General features: G+C 31.2%; 1 protein-coding gene across 3 annotated transcripts in view; it reads right to left on the reverse strand.

Moving 5' to 3' along the window:
* Positions 1–210: 210 nt before the first annotated feature.
* The window catches only part of LOC129968573 (arylsulfatase B-like), a 60,867-nt gene continuing 37,303 nt past the window's right edge, over positions 211–23,774 (reverse strand). For all 3 annotated transcript variants that reach the window (XM_056082593.1, XM_056082595.1, XM_056082596.1), the window contains exons 4-10: positions 23,116–23,228; positions 16,730–16,864; positions 11,664–11,786; positions 9,576–9,702; positions 9,206–9,502; positions 5,918–6,369; positions 211–1,522 (exon numbers count right to left, since the gene is read on the reverse strand). In XM_056082593.1, the coding sequence (XP_055938568.1) occupies positions 1,364–1,522; positions 5,918–6,369; positions 9,206–9,502; positions 9,576–9,702; positions 11,664–11,786; positions 16,730–16,864; positions 23,116–23,228 (1,406 nt within the window). In that variant the 3' untranslated portion in view covers positions 211–1,363. The remainder of the gene's footprint in view (positions 1,523–5,917; positions 6,370–9,205; positions 9,503–9,575; positions 9,703–11,663; positions 11,787–16,729; positions 16,865–23,115; positions 23,229–23,774) is intronic.

The following is a 23,774-nucleotide window of genomic DNA, read 5'->3' on the forward strand; positions in this document are numbered from 1 at the left end:
TTAGACTCGGAGAGATCTAAGATTAAAATCTTGAAGTAACATTTTTCTGACAACAGTAACACTATATTTCATATAAGATAAAATTGGGAAATGTTTTTTTGAGGTTTAATAGTTTGTAGCATTAAAAGGGTTTCCAATGATTTGTTTTGCATGAAATATAAATAAAAAATATAGGTTAAACAAGACAAAAAGTTTTATTAAGACTTTTTTATTAGAAAAAGCATTTATAAAAAAAAACATTCATACAAAAACAATATAAATAAAAAATAAACAAAAAATTTTTACCATGTAAGATGATACTTAATTGTGGAACCATAAAGTTAAATACAACCTTTCGAATGAAACCATAACAGAATTGTAACTCCATCGAATTTTATTTCTATGTAACCGGTATGTTCTTCGGTTGGTTTATTGAAATATTACATTAAGGAAAGCAATGCGCCTTTCCAGCAGTAGAATGTGACTATCTTGAAACTTTCATTCGGCCGTATTTAAAGCGGCTTGGAGAATCGCCTTATTAAAGACTTCGTGATTTTAAAAATACCGTATAAAGAAAACTACAATTTGGATTGAAGGGTTTCATTTATGAATTTGTGACTATTTATATCGCTTAATATTCCGACCATTTATCTTATTTATTCTCTACATCCTTTTATGCCAATAAATCCTAGAACGCAATACCAGTTAGAAGTTTTACAACAACGATGATTACCTGCCATTCTTATTTATGCATACCATTTCTACAAAGCAAAGCGAACTTCGTCTCTTCATTTTTCAAAACACTGTCCCATCGCTTCACTGTCTTTCTTCATTGTGAAGTTTAAATTCTGTTTAATCTTTTCAATGTATACTTCAATTTAAAAATGAATCAATTGTAAGACAATTTAAGAGAGAGAGAGAGAGTTTCAGCACAGTTTACATATCTTATTAAGATTATACGCTGATAATATCTCTAGAAATAATATGCTTTTTTAAAACTAAAAATCATTGGATTTCAGACAATAACTGGACTCAAATCATTGTTTTCAGGCAATATTGTTTTTGTATTCTTTTGCATTTTATTGAGATAGAAATCTTCAGACTGAAGCTTCTTTTCCAATACCTTGGTGATTTGGCGGATTTCAGGTAGCGTCGGGAAAAGTGAAATGTTTTCATACACAATCCAAAAACAATTTGTACAATTTGATTCTTAGTATAAAAATTTCTGTTTTTTGTATCCCATTTTGGTTTCAAAGTTCACACCAAACTTAGGGCAAACGCATTCATAAATAAATAAAGCACCGATGACTTATCCCTGGTGGATAAGTTTCCAGTTTCCCCGTTTTCTTACAAGGAATAAGTTAAACTTAGAGCTTTAACAGTGTCACCGAAATGGACAGTCGGAAGTGTGTTCAGGATCCATCCACGGCACATATGTGAATCCATGGCACATCGGATCTCCATATGGATCTGGATCTTGGAATTGTGGCTTCACAACCAGCTTCTCATAATCTATTAAAGCATCAAGCATTGATTGCACTACCTGAAAAAAAAAAAATTAAATTCGGGCTTAAATTTTGCCAATTTTTTTTATATTGATTATCCCATTGTTTATTAGAAAGGCAACGAAATCTCGCATAACTAGCATAATTCGTTCTGGAATGTTGTTCATGATGTGAAACACAGGGTAAGCGAAAAAATGTTTTCAAATAGGATCAATATGAAATATGATAATTCGTTCCATTCCTTAAAAATATTCACGTGAATTTGTAATAAGGCAATTATTATATTGCTTATATATGCTTTTTCACACGAAAATTATCAAATTTATTTTTACCTACCCTTAAAAATTTGGCAAAAATGAGACATTAAAGACAATGAGACATCGTTAATTAAATTTGTAGCTTGCATAGCTACTACTTGATCAAGCTGATGTTTCTCAATAAAGTAATGGTAAGAGTACCAACAATTTACCATGCTTTTAGCATTTCTTTTATTTCACAAAAGGTTGATGCTATACTGAATGAGTTATATCCTATTCTACTGACGAAATTTCCTGCAGATATTTTTGCTGTGACACAAAGCGCAATTCTTAGCTATGGCTGTATTTGTGCTCGCATATTATTAAAATATTTATTCTCTCCTATTAAAATATGAACTATGACGCTTACCGAAGTCTCTTGCATTTTTATTTATTGACTGGAGCTTCATTGTATATTTAACAGTCAAGCACTTTATTTGAAAAATAAAAGCAACAACAAGAATCCTCAGACTGACAACGGAGATGTAGACAAGATTCTCAATGTGACGTAATCATGTCACTTTTTCTTCGTTTAGAGACCATCGCTCGTTAAGAGACTCATTTTTAATGCGTTATGCGAATCATTCGTTAACCGATGCTTGATTATAGTTAATTTTAAGAGTGTTATTAGAATCGATATATAAGAAATTATTAGTTTGTACTGTATCAATACTTTCAAAGCATTTCCACTGTGAAATATTCAGGTTTTGAATTCAGACTAACAAAATCTATTAAACATACTGACGAGAATCTGAATTGGGTGACGTTAATGACTCAAATATTATTTCTCGTATTTAATTGCTAATGATCAAGTTTGTAGTTATAAACAATTGAATTGTTTTCGTCACTATTTCTTAGTTTAGGATATCATGCACTGCATTATTTCATACACTGTAAATACAGACAAGTATGCTTTTTTTTTTTTTTACTTTTTCGTATACGTGGTATAAAGAAAGCATAGTAACCGTCAAAAAAATCTAATTCGAGATTTTTTAAGAATTTCTGCGTTTTAAACCTTCCCGAGTTCGAAAAAAAATTTTTTTTTAGAAAATGACCATCTGTCTGTCTGTGAAAAATATAACTCACAAATGCTTTGAGTTATCCGAAATTTGGCATGCCATTGTGGTGAAAGCTTATAAACCAGTTAACAGCTACGCTACCCGAGCAATTGCTTTTGTATCGTGGTCATGTTACTAGACTACGAACCACAAGGCCCCAGGTTCTATCCGAGTGCATCGCAAACCCGCCACATTGGTGACCTCGGACGATAATCCTTTAACCTTCGTACAGCTGTTGTGGCGTCATCTACCCACAGCAACCCAAAGTCGTCAGATTCACTTGACGCAGCAAACCAAAGTCGTCAAACTCACTTGAAGCAGCAACACAAAAAGGCCGCAGCAACCCAAAGTCGTCAGACTCACTTGACGCAGCAACAGCAACCACTCAACCACACATGCCCACCATAACGCTTGGCGCTACTCAAATGGGTACAAGAGCACTAGAATCAACAGCTAATACATCACCACTCAACAGCCATATCGTTCGTTTGACCTCCGATTCACTAGAGGGAGTCTGTGGTGAAAGCTTATAAGCCAGTTAACAGCTACGCTACCTGAGCAATTGGTTTTGTATAGTGGTCATGTTACTGGACAGTGAACCACAAGGTACTACAGGTTCTATCCTCGCTCATATCAATTCGCCACACCATCTTTACACTGCAATTTCCGATTTCTATCCAAGTTTCAGAAAAATCTGTTCAGAGGAAGTCCATCTGGTCGCCTGTTCGAATGTAAGTTAACAGGTAATTACAAATCGAAGAGGACGAGATATATAAAATTCTGTACACAGATTTAACTTCTATAATACAGACCCTTAACAAATTTAGAGCCAAATCCAATGTCTGTACATTCCCAAACGGTAAACACGATAATTCAAAAGCGCAGTGACTTAAATAAATCAATTTTGATATGGGATTTTATGACTACAAGTGCAACTTTGTATTAAATTTTTGTTTCAATCGGTTGAGAAAAACTTGTTTAAAGCACAAGTTCGATTATTGGATATTATTAACCATGTTTCCTTAATGAATCATCGAAAAACTCGCCAAGGATGACACGATAGATTCAGCGAAATGCCAAAAGTTAATATTTCGTAACCATTCACGACAAAAGTTACTATTCCGCAAGTATTACACACAAAGTCATGTAAGGCGTTCTCTGGTATAACGAGTTGAGTGCCCGGGAGACCGAGCTTAACTCAGCAGTTTTTATTATTATTATTATTATTTTGTAAAATTATGGGTTTTTTTTTCGGAGAAAATATTTAGATACGAATCACGTACTGTTTACATATGAATATCTTTCAATATTACCTACATATGAACAGGTCATTTAAAAAAAAATTCATGTGCACTTAGTTTAACATGTTATTCGAAACAAACTGCCATATTACAGTATTCATTTTACAGTTTATCTATCATTACTTAGATTTTTGAAACACTCAGTTTTATAATGATGAAATCGGGTCCGAGACATTGATGCGTGACATGGTCAGCGTGACAGGAAAAAGAAAAAGGTTCTAATATGGTTTGACAACGGATTCTAAAACCCCCCGCCTTTTTGCACATGTGTTAGGATAGGTTTAATTTGTCAAAATAAGGGTGAGACGAAAGATGAGAAGAGATGTTTACATTTAGCAACAAAATAAACTCCAATTACTCGCGTACTGAATTAAAATAATACGGTCAGAAACGATACGATATTCACATATACGTGAAAAAAAATGAACAAAAAAGTATCTAATAGGGCGAAAATCAAGGTCAAAGAATGGCGAAGAATTCCGGAGGGGCGCTCATCCTTCCGCGTCTCTCCCCTTAATGAGATAGAATCGTCGAAAAGTGGTCGTCTCAGAATACTGAAACGAAAAATAGTTAGTTATTAAAAAATGTGGCAAGATTCTGCTTGGACTGGTGGCGCCATCTCTTGGACTCTAATAGTTAGTCATAAAATAGGTTATATATATATATATATATAATATTATTCGGAATCCTGTCGGCTTTTTAATATGTAACATTATTTGTTGTGAAGCATGTTGCAGTTTGAAGACAATGAAGATACTTTTAATTTCGTGACGTCGTTTTATTTCATTTTGAAGAAGCAAGCATATGTACAAGCGACGAGCACACAGAACGACACAGAAAGGAATGAGGGAAGAGCTCTTGGACATTTTATCCCTGGTCTTATATAACCTATGATTTTGATAGGGAAAATATTTCTTTACAGTGCTAATGTATTATGAGATTTCGATAGGGATTTTCATTACACGGGTGGACAAGGTAGGGGAAACACAGGGAGATTTTAAAAAAGAATTTGCTTGATCAGCGGTATGTTATCTCTTCACGCGTAGTGTGGGAAAGTTAGATTTTAGCTGATTCAACAATTTAATAAAGCTTCTCTTGAATTAATTAAGTAGAAACAGTGGAATTGGATCACGAAATAAGAGAATATTTTAGAATGAAGTTACTATGGGTTAAATTAAGATGAAGTTACTATGGGTTAAATTAAGATGAAGTTACTATGAAAATTAATTAAATTGAAATTAGAGTTAAAATATCATTACACACACACACACACACACACACACACACACACACACACACACACACACATATATATATATATATATATATATATATATTATATGAAATCGCTTTTCTTCAGAAAAGACACTTACTTCTAAAAGACACACCTCATCTAAATATAAAATTTTATCCAAATCGTTTGAATAGTTTCCTAGATACACGAAATAAACATATATATAAAAGAATTGCTCGTTTAAAAATAAGAGTGTATGCTAGAAAGGTTAGGAGAGACCACTCTGCCTGGTTTCATTATGGCACTACTACCCTAATAATCCAGCAACCAAAACTCTCACAAATGACATTTCTCGAAAAAAGATTAACTTAGCTTTTCTTAATACAGAAGAGAATGATTTAATGTCTAGAACAGTTGGTCTAACTGAAGAAAATTATTTCCTTTTAAAAATTCAAATTACTAAATCATTTTCTATGACAATATGAATCTAACTCAAGCCAACCAATTTTAGCAAGAGAAATACAAGTTATAACGAATAGCTTACATCAGGATGCAAATCAGCAACATTGGTAGTTTCACATGGATCTTCAGCTATGTTGAAGAGACAAGGCGTCTCGGCTGGTTTGCATTCGTTGGAGGTCTCGGGTCCGCCTTTACAGCGAACTTCACTTCCATGTCTCCATTTGTCTGGAACCTTTGGCAAATAGGACCCTATCTGGAGTAAGATATCCCTGGTTTTACTTCCGTTCTTGAAAACCCACTCATCCATGGATTCTGGCTGCTTCATGTCTTCAAGAACTCGACGGCCGGTCCAGGTTTCCACTCCCGCCGGCAACTTTCCAAAGATCAGTTTGAAATCTCCTCTCCTGAGAGCAGAGACGTTATCTATGGGATCGATGTTGTGAAGTATCTCCTGACGTGGAGATTGGGTATTATTTAGTAATGTATTCCATAAGCTTTGACCATCTATATTTCCCAGACGTTCTACATCTCCTCCTGTGAAATGAAATGTACAATTAAAACAGATCTGACGGTTTATAGCTTTACATGTTTTATTTCTGTTTTAGGAGTTATATAATCAAATTAAAGTCTTTCGAATTTGTCAAAGAAAGAAGGTTTAAATTTTAAATTTTGGATTTGAATATCAGTTTGTCCTTTAGAGAGTTTTATTATTATTATTATTATTATTTAGAAACATTTTTTTTTCTGGAAATAGATGAAAAAAATTTGCCTCATGTTAAAATTTATTCGAAAAAAAAAAACGGTGAAAAAGGATTATGTTTCTTTATATTATGATTTTGGCAATGTAGGGTTGTAATAAGATGCGATAACAGTTGTTAATAGCATTTAATTTAACGATAAAGACAGCGGTGGTTGGTTCACCACCTTAGCTATATTTCAACTTAGAGCTATACTGTCTACTGCTTACATGAGAAAAAAAATCACAAATAAAAGCTTCCAACACGGCCTATCGCCATCTTATGGAAGGAGTCTTGTAACAATGATAAAGTCACAACGTCTTGTTTATTACTAAAACTATAAAAAGTGTTTTATTAAATTATTATGCAAACATAAAAATTTTATTTCATGTTCGAAAAATTCACTGGCAAAAAAAAAATGAATGGTAAATTGATAAAGTCAACATATTTTTAGACCTAAACACATGTCAACATATATGTAAACCTATACCAATTTTGAATATGTTAACAGATAATTTACTTCATTTTTTCAGAATTTTTATTAATAAATATTTAAAAGCAGGTGAATACCAATTTTGAATGTGATAACAGATAATTTATTTCATTTTTTCAGAATTTTTATTAATAAATTTTTAAAAGCAGGTGAATACCAATTTTGAATGTGATAACAGATAATTTATTTCATTTTTTTCCAGAATTTTTATTAATAGTTATTTAAACAGCAGGTGAATTTTCAATTTCCTTAATTGTAAATTTGAGAACAGTATGGGAACTGATATTCTATAGAAGTGACAATAGATTGTTCTGTAACTAAAATTAATATTATTATGTTTATTATTATTATTTTTTTTTCCATAAATCTCAAGACATTGGGACAGAAATGAATATGCACAATAAATGCGTGAAAAGGAAAAAAAAAGTTAAATATAAAAAGCAAAAATGGAGCAATATTGGAAGATAGCTGCAATATTAAATGAAACAGGAAGATATAGCAAACAATATTAAAAACAATGCAACAAAATGAATGTTTTTATTCAGAATGATCGCAATATGAAGATTACAGTAATATTTTGATTTTGATAAATGAGAAGCAAAACAACTAAAAATAGGATTAGAAAGCTGAAAGCCCTTGCAAATAAGCCTAATGTGGGACCTAGATGTTTTCCCTTCCGAGTCTAAAATGTATCTTCTTCGATTAAATGGCACATCATTTCCTAATTGAAAAGTTCAAATAAAATAAGTTTTTTGATTTCTACGAAACTATTTCTGTAACAGTTTCTTGCAAATAAGTCCAAATTTATAATATGGAATAATAAATGTCTAAATAAAACTAGATTAGAGCATCAAAAATTTAATATATATATATATATATATATATATATATATATATATATATATATATATATATATATATATATATATTTATATATATGCCTGATGCTAATCGGGAAGCAAGATCAGGCTGAGAAAACGTGTAAGTCACTTTTGTCATGTTGTTTTCAAAAGTCATTTATTTCTTCCAGATTTAGATGGAATCATTTTTTATTAAATTTCTAATTCTCCAGCACTAAGGGAAAAAAAATTCATAATTTTAAGTTTTTTCTAACGTTGCTTAGACAACATGTCTACATGCTTCATTCTAGTTTCGTTTTTGAACTCAGCCAAAAGTGGACTACACTCGATCGCGTAGCTCAATTGGAAGAAATCGATCCAATTTCCCAAAATCTTCTCTACCTCATAAAATACTAAAAATACTGGTTACACATTCCCTGGAATATTTAAGAGATTTTTTATATGTAGAAACACGTCTTACGAACTTGGAAACTAAAAATATAAGCGATAGTATTTTCTACAGTAAGAAAACTCGATTACTTCGAAGTTCAGTACATTTGCTATTGACACAAAATATATTTATTTCTTCAATATTTGTACTAATATTTTATTTGATGATGTATGGTTAAAATAACATTATTCTCATTATTGTGTTTAATCTTCCATGAAAGATATAAAAACTTATACCATCCTCAAAGTTGCAAGGGTATTTTTTAGCTGCTGCATTTTCAAGGAACTAGAATGCCTGAATGATAAAAATTAATAAAACCATAAAAAGGAAAAAAAGTGGCTCCATATCGCAAATTGCAATTTTTTGATATTCCGTTTGCTAATAAATCTAAATTAATGTCTGCAGTGGCTTTAATTTTTAGATTATAGATGCCTAAAGTAGTGATGAGTCGGATGCGTGATGTCGATAAAATGGCATACATGATTGGACAACTGATTACCGGAAACCACTTGCAAATGGAACCAAAATGATTTTGAAAAAAGAATATTTATTTTAAAATGCTTCTAAAATCTTGATAGAAGTACCATAGAAACATATACCATTATTCGTCTTGGGCATCCTTAACTTCAAGAGTATGATAATAAAAATTAGTAACAAGAATGGTAATTATAAGAGCTGAGAATTAAGTGAGTTTCAATCAATTTTCAGTAGTATTAAGTAGATCTGATTTGAGTGCAGGACCTCAAAAATGCACGTGGGAGCTTAACTTTTAGGGGCAATTTTATTATGGGCTGATAAAACAAACAAAATCTTAATGAAACCACATTAAAAGGAAATAACGAAAACTTACCAGCAGCAGAATAGAGTGTAGGAAGCCAATCTGTTATATGCATCAGCTGCATTGAGACTCGAGGTTCTTGAAGTTCGAATAGCGGACTCCAGATGAAGCCAGGGACTCTGACACCACCTTCCCAAACATGATATTTTTTGCCACGCAACGGATAGTTGGAACTGAAGCCACCAATGGTTTCATTTGTTTCTCCACCATTGTCAGAGGAAAAAATAAAAATGCTGTTGGAGAGCATGTCTTTGTCATGAAGGGCCTGGAACACATCGCCGACTGATCTGTCTAACCCTGAGACCATGCCTGAAAGAGCGTATATGCATTGAAATGAATATCTTTCCTATTGTCAGTAAGAGTATTAGAAAGCATAACTCACCTGCAAAAGTTCTTCTCGAGTCATTTTTGATATGGCCGAACTGGTTCACTAGATCGTGAGGGGCTTGCAGAGGCATTTGGTCATTTCCTGTGTGCACTGCTAAATGAGCAAGATAGAGGAAAAGTGGCTGAAAAGAAGATTAACTGAAGTGAGAAGTACTGTTTGACTGCTTTTTTAAAATGCAATAAAAATGCTATCGTTTTATTTTATTCATATTTGCAAGATGACAAAAAAAAAAAAGGATTGAAATAATTATTTTTTATTTTGTTAGAGTGTAAAATTGTTTTGATAGAGAACTTTGTTAAATTCTTGTTAAATATTGAGTACATTGTTGTAAATACAGTGAATTTGGTGCAATTAAATATTTTACCCGTATAAATAAGTTTAAGATTGGCTTGTATCTTTTGTATTTAATATATGTTACGATAGTTTTAATTAGACAATTTCTTGAACACAATAATTCTTAAATGTAATTTCTGCCCTCTGAGAAATTTAATAACGCATTTCATAAATGGCTCATTGTATGCCGCATTCCTATATTCATATTGATAAGTTGAAGAAATAGTAGTTAATAAAATTTTTGAATACTCTGAAGATTTTTACACTCCTTTGGTAACATTCCTTTAGAATTAATATCATGCAAAAAAGTTCTTTTAACTTTTTTTTTCTGTAATTACTAACACCTGACTATTTATGCCGTATGTATTCATTTCTTTCCACAATCTTTTCAATATATTGAAAATGCTAAACAAATAATTTATAATATTCTTCAGAAGTTGATTGTTTTTTTCTGTTCAGATAAAACAAAGTAATGTCCCTTTTTTTTGCCAGAGGATTTCAAATGCTAAATAGCTGATGATTTTGTAAACTTGGCTTCAATATAACTTAATAAGAAATGGAATTTGAAAAAGTACCCTATAATTAAATTGAGGCTTTTCGAGACTGTCAAAGTATAAATGAGGAAGGAAAGATCTTTTTATACTCGCTATTCATAAAACTATTTGATTTTCATAAAGTATTTTGAATAAAAATGGCATCCACATCTATTTTTTACATAGATCAGAGAATTTTATTGAAACATAACATAAACATTTACAGAGAGATTTGAAGATTTTGGTAACAGCGAAATTCTGCTGAGTTATCTGACTTATGCATATACAACAAAGAATGAGATTATATATGTAAGTAATTTCTCATTAAATTTTAAGAAAATATATCATCAACTATGTTTGTAGTAAAAATAAATTGTAATTAATTATTGTAGTGTAAATAAATTATTAGTGTAGTAAAAGTAAAGTGTAATAAATTATTAGTGTAGTAAAAGTAAAGTGTAATAAATTATTAGTGTAGTAAAAGTAAAGTGTAATAAATTATTGTAGTGTAAATAAATTATTATTCTAGTAAAAATACAGTGTAATAAATTATTAGTGTAGTAAAAGTCAAGTGTAATAAATTATTATTCTAGTAAAAGTCAAGTGTAATAAATTATTAGTGTAGTAAAAGTCAAGTGTAATAAATTATTAGTGTAGTAAAAGTCAAGTGTAATAAATTATTAGTGTAGTAAAAGTCAAGTGTAATAAATTATTAGTGTAGTAAAAGTAAAGTGTAATAAATTATTAGTGTAGTAAAAGTAAAGTGTAATAAATTATTGTAGTGTAAATAAATTATTATTGTAGTAAAAATAAAGTGTAATAAATTATTGTAGTGTAAATAAATTATTATCGTATTATTATTAATAAATTACAATTGTAGTCTAATCCATTTTCATGCTAGAATTGAAACATTTTTGAGGATTATTGAAAAAGATATCAAAGTGAATATATCAATGGGATATTAAAATATTCACAGCTTGGGATTATAGCATATTAGGGGGCATTACTGACATCTTAGGCATTGAACCCATCATATAACTTAAAGATGGGTGATTTAACTGTATTTAGTTACACAGTAATAAATAATTTTTGCAAGATATGGGAAGATGAATTCCTTTTTCAAAAAATGTTTGCATTAAAATAAATCTGAAATGGTATCTTTCTTTTTGATTCTTCATTTATTTTAGTAATAGAAAAAAGTAATGAAAAGTGTTACCTTTGATACGTCATGGTTTTGAATAATGTTCTTTGCTTTTTCTGTAAACAAATCAGCTGCATATTGACCTCGAACGTCTTTGACTTCTCCCGTTGCGTTATGCAAGTCGACCCCATAAAAGAACTGCAAAAAAAAAAAAAAAAAAAAAAATACCAACTGTAAACATGCCAATAAAAAATTATTGAAAATTATTATTATTAAAAATTATTGTCAATAAAAAATTATCCTCCATCAGATCTTAACGTAAACTTTTTAAAGAGAAAACTGGGTCCAGTTGTTTTCGAACACAAGAAAACAATTTTTGCAAGCAGTTGGAGAATAAGAAGCGAGATCGTTTCTCGTAAAACTATTACAGTAAAAGGAAGGATCGGTTAGGAATATAGAAACGGAGAATACACATTAAGTTTATGGTATTGAGAGTATAAATGCAATAAAATCAAAAGCATTTCCTAAATAGACGGCTGCCAATCAATGTGTCGTCTTAACCATTTCAAGGTAGATTGCCCGATGCAAAATTCGCTGCAACGATGTATTGGCGGATTAGAAAATATGGAATCGCCGAATTGCCATTATAATCTTCCATTTTCACCGCTATGGATTGTTACCAATGAAAAAACACGTTGTATAGGATAAATCTTAGATCTTGGAACCAGTAGATCAAACATTGTTGAAATGTAGGAATACGATCTGCCACATTAACCCAATTCAAATTGTTCCAAGAATGCGTAACGGAATAAAGAGAATGTTGAGTATTTTTTATGATGACCACGAATTTTATCTATATTTGCATATTTAAGATAATTTTGTTTATAAAATAATATTGACAATGTTATCGACTTTCTTTTTGTGTGTCGGTCCTATCGATGTTGTCCTGCATTGTTTTATTTTTAAAACAAAATTTCCAATGTAAAATATTTTACCATGATTAAAAGATGATAACGTTATGTTTCTAAGAGATACTTCGGGACATCATGTTTTGCTGATATATTGTTAAATTTTTACAGCTGGACAAAAATATTTCCTTAGAATGTATTTAATTTAAAATCTGATAGAAATATATAAAATTTGATATAAAGATATATACCAAATTTCACTTTCTTCATTTGGAGCGTTTTGAGAAATCTTAAATAGGCAAACAGACAGAGTGACAGACAGACTTGGAAAAATGAATTTTCGTTTCTTGTGTCCATAACCATTGTGGCTACTAAACGGATGAATGGTCATGAAATCTTCACAAATACATAATAATGATGAAAATTATGCAAAGAGGGTTTCTAAGACATATTTTTTCCACTTAATATTGCAATTATTTTACGAAAAATGGTATGAAATTTTATAACTTGGATTTCCCATATAACATTTTATTTATCAACTCCAGGAAATTTCGAGAAGTTTTCCATCAAATTGTAGTTTCATAGCAAATAGACATTTAAGTGGTTTTTATCATAGTTAAATTATTTTCTTCTAGTAGAATTTACTCTTTTAAATGACAGTTTTGAAATGTTACATGAAATTAAATAGATATATCTTTCATATCATCTGAAAAAAATAGCAGAGCACATATGATTTTCTAAAAATGAAGTTTTTATTGAATTCCTTTTTCTTTTATTATAAACTAGCCGCCTTTGGCGACCAGTCGGTTCGCCAATCTTAATGTTCGTTTAAATTTTAATAATTGAATAGCTTGAACCGGAGTTTAACCACCTTCTTCGCCAAGTTGCGATAACGCGCCAAAGCTGGCAATCTTTATTATGCACTATAATTGAACATCTGCTCCTTTGCTTTTGAACATTTCGCAAGGCCTTTGTTGATGATTTTTAAAAATTGCTCCAAGCAGGGGGTTAAACTCCGGTCGTACCATTAAATATTTTACGCAATTCCAACTTTAATAGATTCTTCAGCAAAATATTTTAAAACTTCAAATTTTAAAAGTCATATAATTCAATCATAATATTATTAAGGCCTTCAGTCATAACGTGATATGTATCTCTCTAATTTTCTGTTACCCCTCGTAGAGTTTATGCTTTAAATTAAAGTGTAAATGATTAATCTGCAATTAATATAATAATATTTTTTACTGAAACAAAGCATTTTTTTAATAATATGATTACTGATAATAGAGTCACTGAGCGTTTAAACTTTATGGGCACTAAAGAATATCTTTCTTAATTTATGTAATATCTCAAGAATTTGTCAACAAAATTTTCTCAGATTCATCATGAACAGATCTATTAATTAACAATGTTTCATTTTAAATGCATCGAACACTAAGAAAATAAAATGAATCGTTTAAAATAATCGGTCGAAAACAGGTTTAAAAAAATTACTTAAAAAACGATGTACTTAAAACTATAAGCATATACAAAAAATATATATAACTAACATAAATACAATTTAATTACAAAAGCATGCAACTAACCTAAAAATAATTTGAATCATTGAAAACAGGTTAAAAAAAACTACTGAAAAAACGATGTACTTAAAACTATAAGCATATACAAAAAATATATAACTAACATAAATACAATTTACTTACAAAAGCATGCAACTAGCCTAAAAATAATTTGAATCATTGAAAACAGGTTAAAAAAAACTACTTAAAAACGATGTACTTAAAACTATAAGCATATACAAAAAATATATAACTAACATCCGCCTGTTTATAAAATAATCTGCCGAAAAATGTTATCCCTAGCCTCATTACTGTTGGGAGAAAAAAAAAAAAAAAACTAAAGACTTACTCATTTGGCGGTGGGGAAAATGGAAGATTTTTTTTTGGCGGAAAAGTTGGCGGTGGGGAAAATGGAAGATTTTTTTGCGGGAAAGTTAGTTTTTAATTAATAATTAAAATTTCAAAAAAAGGGACCCCAGGTGCACATTCCCGACCTCTAAGGTATACATGTACCAAATTTGATAGCTGTATGTCAAATGACCTGGCCTGTAGAGCGCCAACACACACACACACATTGAGCTTTATTATAAGTATAGATAAACATAATGATGCTTGGCCCCTAAAGAGTTAAATATGTTACAGATGGTTTGTTGGCAACCTTTTTCTTACATTTTAACTGTTTCAATCAAGCCCTCCCATTCATGCCATATTATAATCCATCATATGGATCTCGAATTATCAGTGCTCAAGCATATAAGATGAAATTAAATCATTCATTTACGTTATAATTTCATACAAAACTTGCATATGATCCTCAAGCACTTCAAATATTCTATGGATTCTTGATTGAATCAATAAAATAGAACATTTCTCTTTGGGAAGCTTCAATTATTTAAAGTATGAAAGAAGCAAAGCCTTTAAGATGTTATAGAATTGGACATTGATTATTAAATAGAATTTAAGATTTGTCATTTAAAAAAATATTGCTGATTTGTAAAGGCGGAAATTAAAAGTAATATTTACATAATACTGCTATACCATCCTTAAAATAGAATCTAAAATATGACTTGTTTACTGTTACGAATCTGAAATATCGTTTTTCTCACGATTAATCTCATAGTAAGGAAATGAGATTTAAAGATATTTTTAAAGAATGTTGAACGAATTCCTGGTCAGTCACCCTCGAACTTGGAGTTAATTTGACACCAGAAAAGTAGAATCTAAAATAAACTTGTACATTGTCACGAATCTTTAAGATCGTTTATCTGCACAATCCACCTCAAAATAAGGAAACGGGAATTAAAGACAATTTTAAAGGATGCTAAACGGCTGTCTTGTCAGTCATCTACGAACTTGGGGACAATTTGCCATCAGAAATGAAAGTTCTCGAAAATACAGGAATTATGATAATATCAATTAGAAGCCGATTCAGCTGAAAAGATATATTGCTCTTCATGCAAGTTTTTTCTTTGTATTTTATCTGTGTTTCGTGCTTTTGTTTAGAATCCATGAACTACATTAGTTCCATCATCTAATAAGTCAAACAGCTCTTTTCGTACATTCACCGCACCATTTTTCATTGCAATACATATACTTCTTATGTTTTCCTGTTATATTTGATTCCAGCTCCAATATGAGTAACAGAAAAATTTCGTTACTTAAATTTACTTACCTTTAATATCCCTTCTGGGGCCTTGGTAATCTAAACTGACGGTAGCAAGCTGGAAGACGGTAGAACAGGGAGTGATGTTTTCATCAACAGCAATGATAGCGAAGTTAGGATCATTATCCGAAACCCTGACAATCGTTCAGTCTTTAGATCCGAGATCATAGCAATTGGAACTGCCCTTAATTATGCCCAGACAACAGATAATAATTGCATTTGGATATTGACTGATAGTAGGAGTGCTATACAGTATTTCAAAAACTGGTCAGAAATGTTTGATATTCCTGACCAGGAGATTATGAAGCTTCTGTACGAAATTGGCCTGAAGACACCTATAAACCTCCAATGGATCCCATCGCATGTCGGGATACATGGCAATGGCACAGCTGATGTGCTTGCCAAGAATGGCTGTGATCTTCCAATGGATTGTTTGAACCGTCTTACTCCCACTGAAGTCCACTCCCTGGGAAAACATCGTTTGCTTTCAGCATGGTGCCGTACTCCATCTCATCAGTGGTATGCTGGTAACTGCCCTGGCCTATTAATAACATGCTGTGACCCTCGGTATTTCCAATTGGCCACGGCCAGATTTCGTAGTGGCCATCTTAAGTGTTTAAGGTTTCAGAATGGGGAAAAGATTTTCGAACCTTGTTCCTGCACCCAACCTGCTAGTCCTGTTCACTTTCTTTTTTTGTCTTGGCTCTTCTTATAAGCAGCTGCTGGTTGAACGGGACTTTCTGCAGATTTATGAGGAACTGACGCGACAGGGCCTCCTGGACCTGGTCTAGGCTTTCTTTCTCCAGGGGGGTGAGTAACAACAACAACTTACCTTTAAATTTTTTTCTTTTTACTCTGAATTTCAATTTGAGTTTTATTTAAATTTTTGATCCATAACAGATTTAGCAAAAGAGATATACTATTTCAAAAATGAAGAGAGAATTTTGTATTCAGAGATAGGATAAAAATTTCAGTGGATTTCAAAATCGAATAACATTTTATGATTCTTACCTTAGGGAATGTTGTTCTTGAATGAGTAAAATGGGTGTAGTCGTAGTGATCTATGTAGCCATTGTAATATCCGAAGAAACTATCAAATCCTCTATAAGCAGGTGTATATTCTTTCTTTCTATAACCTAAATGCCACTAGGGAAAAAAACGAACACTCTGTAATTGTATAAATTATTTAAAATCAAGACGATAAAAAAGTAATGCACATCCAGTAATTTTAGAATGTTTAATAAATAAATTTTCTCATTTATTAAACATTTATTAAAATTCCTAACTGTCTGTTAATGGTGAAACAGCTATTACATGAAGTAAATATTATTTTATTTATGACAGGATTTGAAGTTAATATTTTGATAAATGGAATAGATGATATTAAGTGATAATTTAATGTATCAAAAGAACATAATTTACACTAAAAACAATAAATAAAGTGAACTTTTATTCATATATTTAAAATTATAAAGTATAATTTTTCTTATCAAAAATATGCAAAATAAAAGCAAGCATTAAGAACACTTAGAATTTATCTACACAAATAGGAAATTACTCATATGTATAGGACACTTTTCAATTTTTAATGAGTGTTTAATAATTAGGCTGCAACTAAACAGTACTGCCCTACACGTAAGGGCAAATGACGTCAATTTTAAAATGCATCAATTATTGATTTATTCTTTTATTTGATCGCTGTTTGATGTGAAAATATATTTTGTGTTTATTTTGTAACATGAGGCTCTGTAACTGTGTTTTCCAAATTCGTTATTTCCAAATAAATAAGTAAGTTCACGAAGAAAACAAACTATTAAAACATTTACAATAATCATCTTCTCGCTAATTTTGTAGTATTTTTTTATTTGTATCGGTGGAGTCATCACAATTACACTGATTCATGCTGTATATTGCAAGGATCATGATAGTTATGCAACAACTTCTTTACTTTCTCGTTAGTTAGTTAGTTAGCTATATTAATGTCCCGTTTAAAGCAACAATAGGGCTATTTTGGGACGGACCCCGTAATTTTGAACCTCGGTCAGATGACGAGGACGAGACCTGAGCTGGCACCCCCCTCTCCACACCACTCGCACCAACCTTTACTTCCTCGTATATGTAGTGTAGTGAAAGTATAGAACTCGAGATTTGAACTAATATCCACGCTTTAGACATTCCTGTGTTCGAAAACCCCATTGGAAAATATCTACTTGTGACAAAGATAACTGAAAAACGCTTTGAGCTAGATAGATGAAATTTGGTATACGCTCTTTACACCAAATGTGAAGATTTCTGTTAAATTTTGTGTAAATTCTCTTCAGAGGAAGTCCGTCTGTTCGGCTGTTCGAATGCAAGTTAACTCGATAATTACAAAACGAAGGGAGCTAGATAAACAAGATACGCTACACAAATTTAAAATCTAAAGCGTAGACACCAGACAAATTTTGAGCCAAATCAAATTGTGGGTTGACTGTCGGTCGGTCTATACTTTCAGAAATAAGTAAGTAATTCAAAAACGCAATGAGTTAAATATATCAAATTTGGTATGAGAATTTGAGACTGCAAGTTCAGGTTTGTGTCAAATTTTGTTGCTGTTGAGAGAAACATGTCTAAAATACAAATTCGATTTTTGGATACTACTAACTGCATGCCAAGTGACTCATCGCCGAAAAACTAGGCAAGGCTGACTCGTCAGGTTCAATAAAAATGCTTTATTCATGCCAAAAATCAATCATGCGTAAATCATTATTCGTAATTTCGTTTCAATTGTACTCCAGTGCCATGCAAGACGTTCTCTAGCATGGCAGAGTCATTAGACAGTATGCGAGAAAGTTTTGAAGAGACCACTCTCCCTGGTTTATAACCATAATACAAAAAAAAAATGTGTTTATGTGTGTAAATTGTGTTTTTATTTTTATTCCAGGATGTTTCAGATTGTGTCGTGATTATCAATAGTTATTTCAAAGAATCATTTAATCTCATGATAAAGTAATATATATTTAGCTGAATAAGATAAACAAGGAATCGACAATTCATGTCCGCATTTTATCTTTGAGTTTCTTAATAATCATCGCTGATGATAGTCTGCGAGTTTTTTTCTTTTTTCATTCAATTCTGAGTTGATAAAGTATCAAATATTTCAGATATAGAGCATAAGGGTCGTTTGTCCCACAAAATAAATAGATATGTGAAGTAAATACAAATGTGTCAGATTCGTCTTTACGAAAACAGAAGAATTAGAAATTAATAATCAACGAGCAATTAATGAGCAATTAACGACAGCTTGTTTTGCTTTCTCATATGGCAAATAGGATGAATTTTATCATCAAAAACAGAAGATCTTGAGATTTTGACGAATACATTTAAGATCCTCTTAAATCTTGTATGTTTGCGAACGTGATGATTTAAAATTAAAAACATTAAATGAAATTTTTAAATAGAAAGTGCCTCAAGTTGAAAATCTATATCACATTTTGTTCAAAATTTGTCAGTGAGTCTGTCCGTTGATAGTTCCGAGTTGACTAGTGCGGTTTGAATTGTCATCTATATGTGATGCATGCCAACTCAATAACTTTAAAAAAAAGCAATTTATGGATAGTTTGTTTCCGGCTCCTGTGATTTTCTAGCTTTCTAATTAAAGTTTAAAATCCCAAGAAATACCTCATAATAGATATATTGAAAATCCAGTTTGGTTTTTAGCCTTATAAATCAACCAAGGCATGGTACAACATGTGATTAACGAAAGATAATTCTATAAAAAATAAACCAACATTTTTATATGGTTTTATATGACTTGATTTCCTTTATTTTTGTGAAAAAGTAATCGATTCTTCTATCGCTTCTTGATGTGTTGGAATTTTAAAGTTTTATATATTTATGGACTCCTAATGACAATAGAATAAATTTATCATTTAGTTTATGAATTTAAATATCAATTTATAGCAATTTAATGAAATTTTATCCTACGAGGAAAGCATTATTTAGTCGCAAATCAGATTTTTAAAAATTTAAAAGATTCCATTCTATTTAATATAGAGGATATATAAATATATTAATGATTCAAAGGCCAAAATAATGCGAAAGAAAAAGTTTTTGTTAATAAATTGTAAAGGAAGATATATTTTTATAAGAAATATGAATGACGAAACATGTTAGACCTTGAAAATAAGCCACTACAAATATTATCAAGAATCTGTAATATTATTTTCTTACCAAAATTATGTTATGAATATAAGAAAAGAAAAATATATTTACATCGATTTTTAATGGATATTGAATAGATGTCAGGTCGATGATCCCCTTTTTTTATGGCCATTTGGTGACAAATTTGGCCACTCCGTCAACAAAATTAAATGTTCCAATAAATTGAAGAATTTCGTCTATATCTCAATAGAAACCGAGATTCGAAGGTTCATCTAGAAAGTTTCCTGCTCTATCGGGAAAAATATATAAAAACTTGAATGCTTATGTGATTTAGTGGATTCTCTTTTTCAGTGTTGATCACAATGCGAGCTCTCTATTCATTGACTCTTAGCGCTATTGCACTATTGCAGTTATTTATTTAGCGATATGCTGACTACTTGTTTAAATATTCGTACATGCTATTTCTTGTGAACTCTTAGTCTGTGTTTTTGCTACCTGTCTATTTTTGTATTTTCTTGTGGAATAAGTCACTTTTTTTACAATTATCCGACTTGTCAGTTTTCTTTTCAGTACTTACACCGGACAATATCCGTAGTAATAACGTGAAACATAAAATTCTTAATTATTCGCCAAAATTAACAAGCGGGAGAGATTTCTTTGAAACTTTCTCGCATATTCCCCTGTAAAAAATTTTGTCTCTCTCCCCTCGCATAAAATTGTAGAGTTTGGGTAAGGCCATCAATACTATGCATGGCATTGACGAATATTGGCAATAAAATATAGATTTCTAATGGGAATCTAACATTTTTATTCGATCTATAGTGCGAATATGTATTTGAGACGCTTCTTTTTCAACCGATACCGAGGAACTGTGACTTGTAGTCACGATCAGATACCGAATTTCAGAGATTTAACTCATTGCATTTATTATTTATTGCGTCTTCGTGCATGTGAACGTATAGATCGATTGTTGCTCAGCCATCTATTTAATTCAAAATTTGTTAAGTATTTATACTTTAGACGCTAAACCTATGTAACAAATTTTATCTATGTGTACCTATGTTTTCGTATTCTGTCGTTATGGAGTTCACTTGTACTTTAACTAGCTAGACACACAGACTCCTTGCGAAGGGATTTCCTTCAAAAATGCAATTAGATATGTACAAATTTACTTTAGAATTTATGTGCCAAATTTCATCTACCTCACTTCAAGCGTTTATCATGTTAACAGACAGACAAAATGCATTTTTCGATCTGGAACGTGGAGACTCGTCAACATATCGAATTTGAATTTTTTGACTATTATAGTACTTTCTCAATACTTCGTATATGAGAAAATAAAAAAAACATTAGCCGCCATCCTGGCCTAGGGGTAGTGCGTCTTCCCCGTGATCTGGATGTCACGGGTTCGAGTCCCGGTTTGGGGCATGGTTGTTCTATCTGTGAGATGTGTGAATGTGCCCTCCTGTAAAAAGGGGTTGTGCAAGCGAATGAGTGATGTGGGAGTAGCAAAGTGGTACTTAGAAATTGCAATACCGGGACACCGAATACCGGTATTTTGAGCCATTTGTACAATTTCGTAATACCAGTATTCACAAGTTTAAATACAGGTTTTTCGGTATTTACTAGAAATTTTTAAAATTGTCTCCACTATATATTCAGGTATTGCGAACATTGCAAAATAGTATACGTTTTTGTATTTATGTCTCCCTAACGTGCGAAATTAATTAGCCAATTAATGGCTTAAATCTAAATGAGCGAAACATGGATTATCCCTGAAAGAAAATATTGTACAACTGATGGGGCAACAATTATGAAAAAAGTTGGAAAGTTGATTGGTTGCAAAGTTGATTGAAATCAGCAGTTGCGCTGTGCACATGGAATTCAATTAGGAGTAATAGATGTATTATACCAAAAAAATAAAGAACAGAAGAATCCAAATACTGTGAATATAGAAACTTCGGATTCCAACTTTGAAGAGAGTAAGAGTCAGCTCTACTTCCAATAAAATTGACTATTGAGGCATTATGTCGGAGAGATTCTAATTTATTAACAGCTAATGCAGCAATAAATTTCATGTTGCAGTCACTAAAAGAACAGCACACATCACTATCTGAAGTATTATATATTACATTGAAAAATTGCACAGAAGATAGGCATACCGAAATAGAAAATGTCTTATGGTATTTACATAATTATAATGATTTTAAAAATGAAAAAGAAGAAAAGAATATAACAAATTCAAATCTGATTAAGTAGAGTAAATTTTCTTAAAATTTTTCACCCACAAACCTATCCACATTCAGAAGAATTCGGTTCAATTATCGAAGATTATGATGTCACTTATGATGTCGATAGTGAAAAGGAATTGTCTCTTGAACAAAAATTAGAATTAGCGATAAATAAAAAAATTTCAACGAACCAAAACACAATACAGAAATCAGCTACATCCAAAACCATCAGACGAGAAATCGATTTATTTGAAGATGAAGGATTTAGAGGTAAATACTTGAGAAAAGTATATCGCGCATTGCTAACAGCACCACCAACTAGCGTAGATGCCGAAAGAGCGTTTTCGACAGCTGGTAATTTTTACACAAAATTACTTTTCAGGCTTAATGACAGTACAATTGATGATTATGTTTTTTAAGATCACATGTCAAAAATTTGTAATAGTATCACAGACTGAATAGTGATATTTACACTTTTTTTGTGACTTAAATAAATAAGGTATTTCTTTACTTTTTTTGTGATTATATACTGTTATAATTTATAAGTTACAAATTATTTTTTGTGATATTTACACTCTCTAACAAAATTGACAAATAAAACAAAGAAACACCTGTGTTTTCTTTCTTTTTCTAAAATTTCTAATACCTGTATTAAAACCGGTATCCCGGTATTAAGATTTAAAAAATACCGAATACCGGTATTGAAATTTTGGTCCGGTATTGCAATCCCTAGTCGTACTCTTGGCCCTAGTTGGCGCTACTATAAAAACAAGAGACGCTCCCTCTCCGGCTCAAATCGCGGTTTTCGTAACAGCGGGCTTGACAGTGGCAAGTGCCATAAGAAACAACAACAAAAATACATTGAAAATGTGATAAAATTCCCAATTCTTAAAATTATTACTATTAGTACTTCTCTACTTTACTATTTAGCTGTGAGCTTCATATTGTCATAAATACACTGTTTTGCAAAAACTTGCTTTGCTTTTTTAAGCTGATTAAAGAAGTCTTCGAGTGCTAATATACCTTTCCCACCAAGTGAGTAGCATATCCCAATTCTTTGAAATATTGAGGCATTATTTTCTCCTCTACAGGAAGGGCCGTACGTTCGCAGGCTCTGATGACATGATGCTGTAATCCTAGGGAAAAAAGATGGAGAAACTTCAAGTTTTCATTTATTTTTTTCTTAAAATTGGTCTTGTAATATAATAGACTAGTTTTAAAGTAAAAATAAATACATACCTATATAAACTAAACATTAACTTCTACACAAACATTGTGAATTCTCGTGCTTATAATTAGCTGTCGTGTTGTTTAAAAATCAAACCAAAAGGTTAAAAATTGCATTTAGGGTCGAAAAATTTTTTTAGAAAAGTTGCGTCTGGATTTTGCCTAAAATTGCTTTGCTATTTTTTTTCTCATTATTAAAATTTATTTAAGGAAAAATTCATTTATTTCCAATTTAAAGATAGTAATTAATTATTTACTAACTTCGAAGATTGAAAATTACTTTAATAAATTAGGACTCATTCTATATTAAAAATTGTTAGACACATATGTTAGCATATATTAGCATTAGCATAATGTCTTACATATATTAACATTAAACAATTCCTGATTACTTTTAAAATGCTTAATGCTACGTAGCAATTGCCATTATGTTAAAATATTCAGCGCTTTTAAAA

Source organism: Argiope bruennichi, chromosome 5, assembly GCF_947563725.1.
Source record: "Argiope bruennichi chromosome 5, qqArgBrue1.1, whole genome shotgun sequence".
NCBI classification, from domain to species: Eukaryota; Metazoa; Arthropoda; class Arachnida; order Araneae; family Araneidae; genus Argiope; species Argiope bruennichi.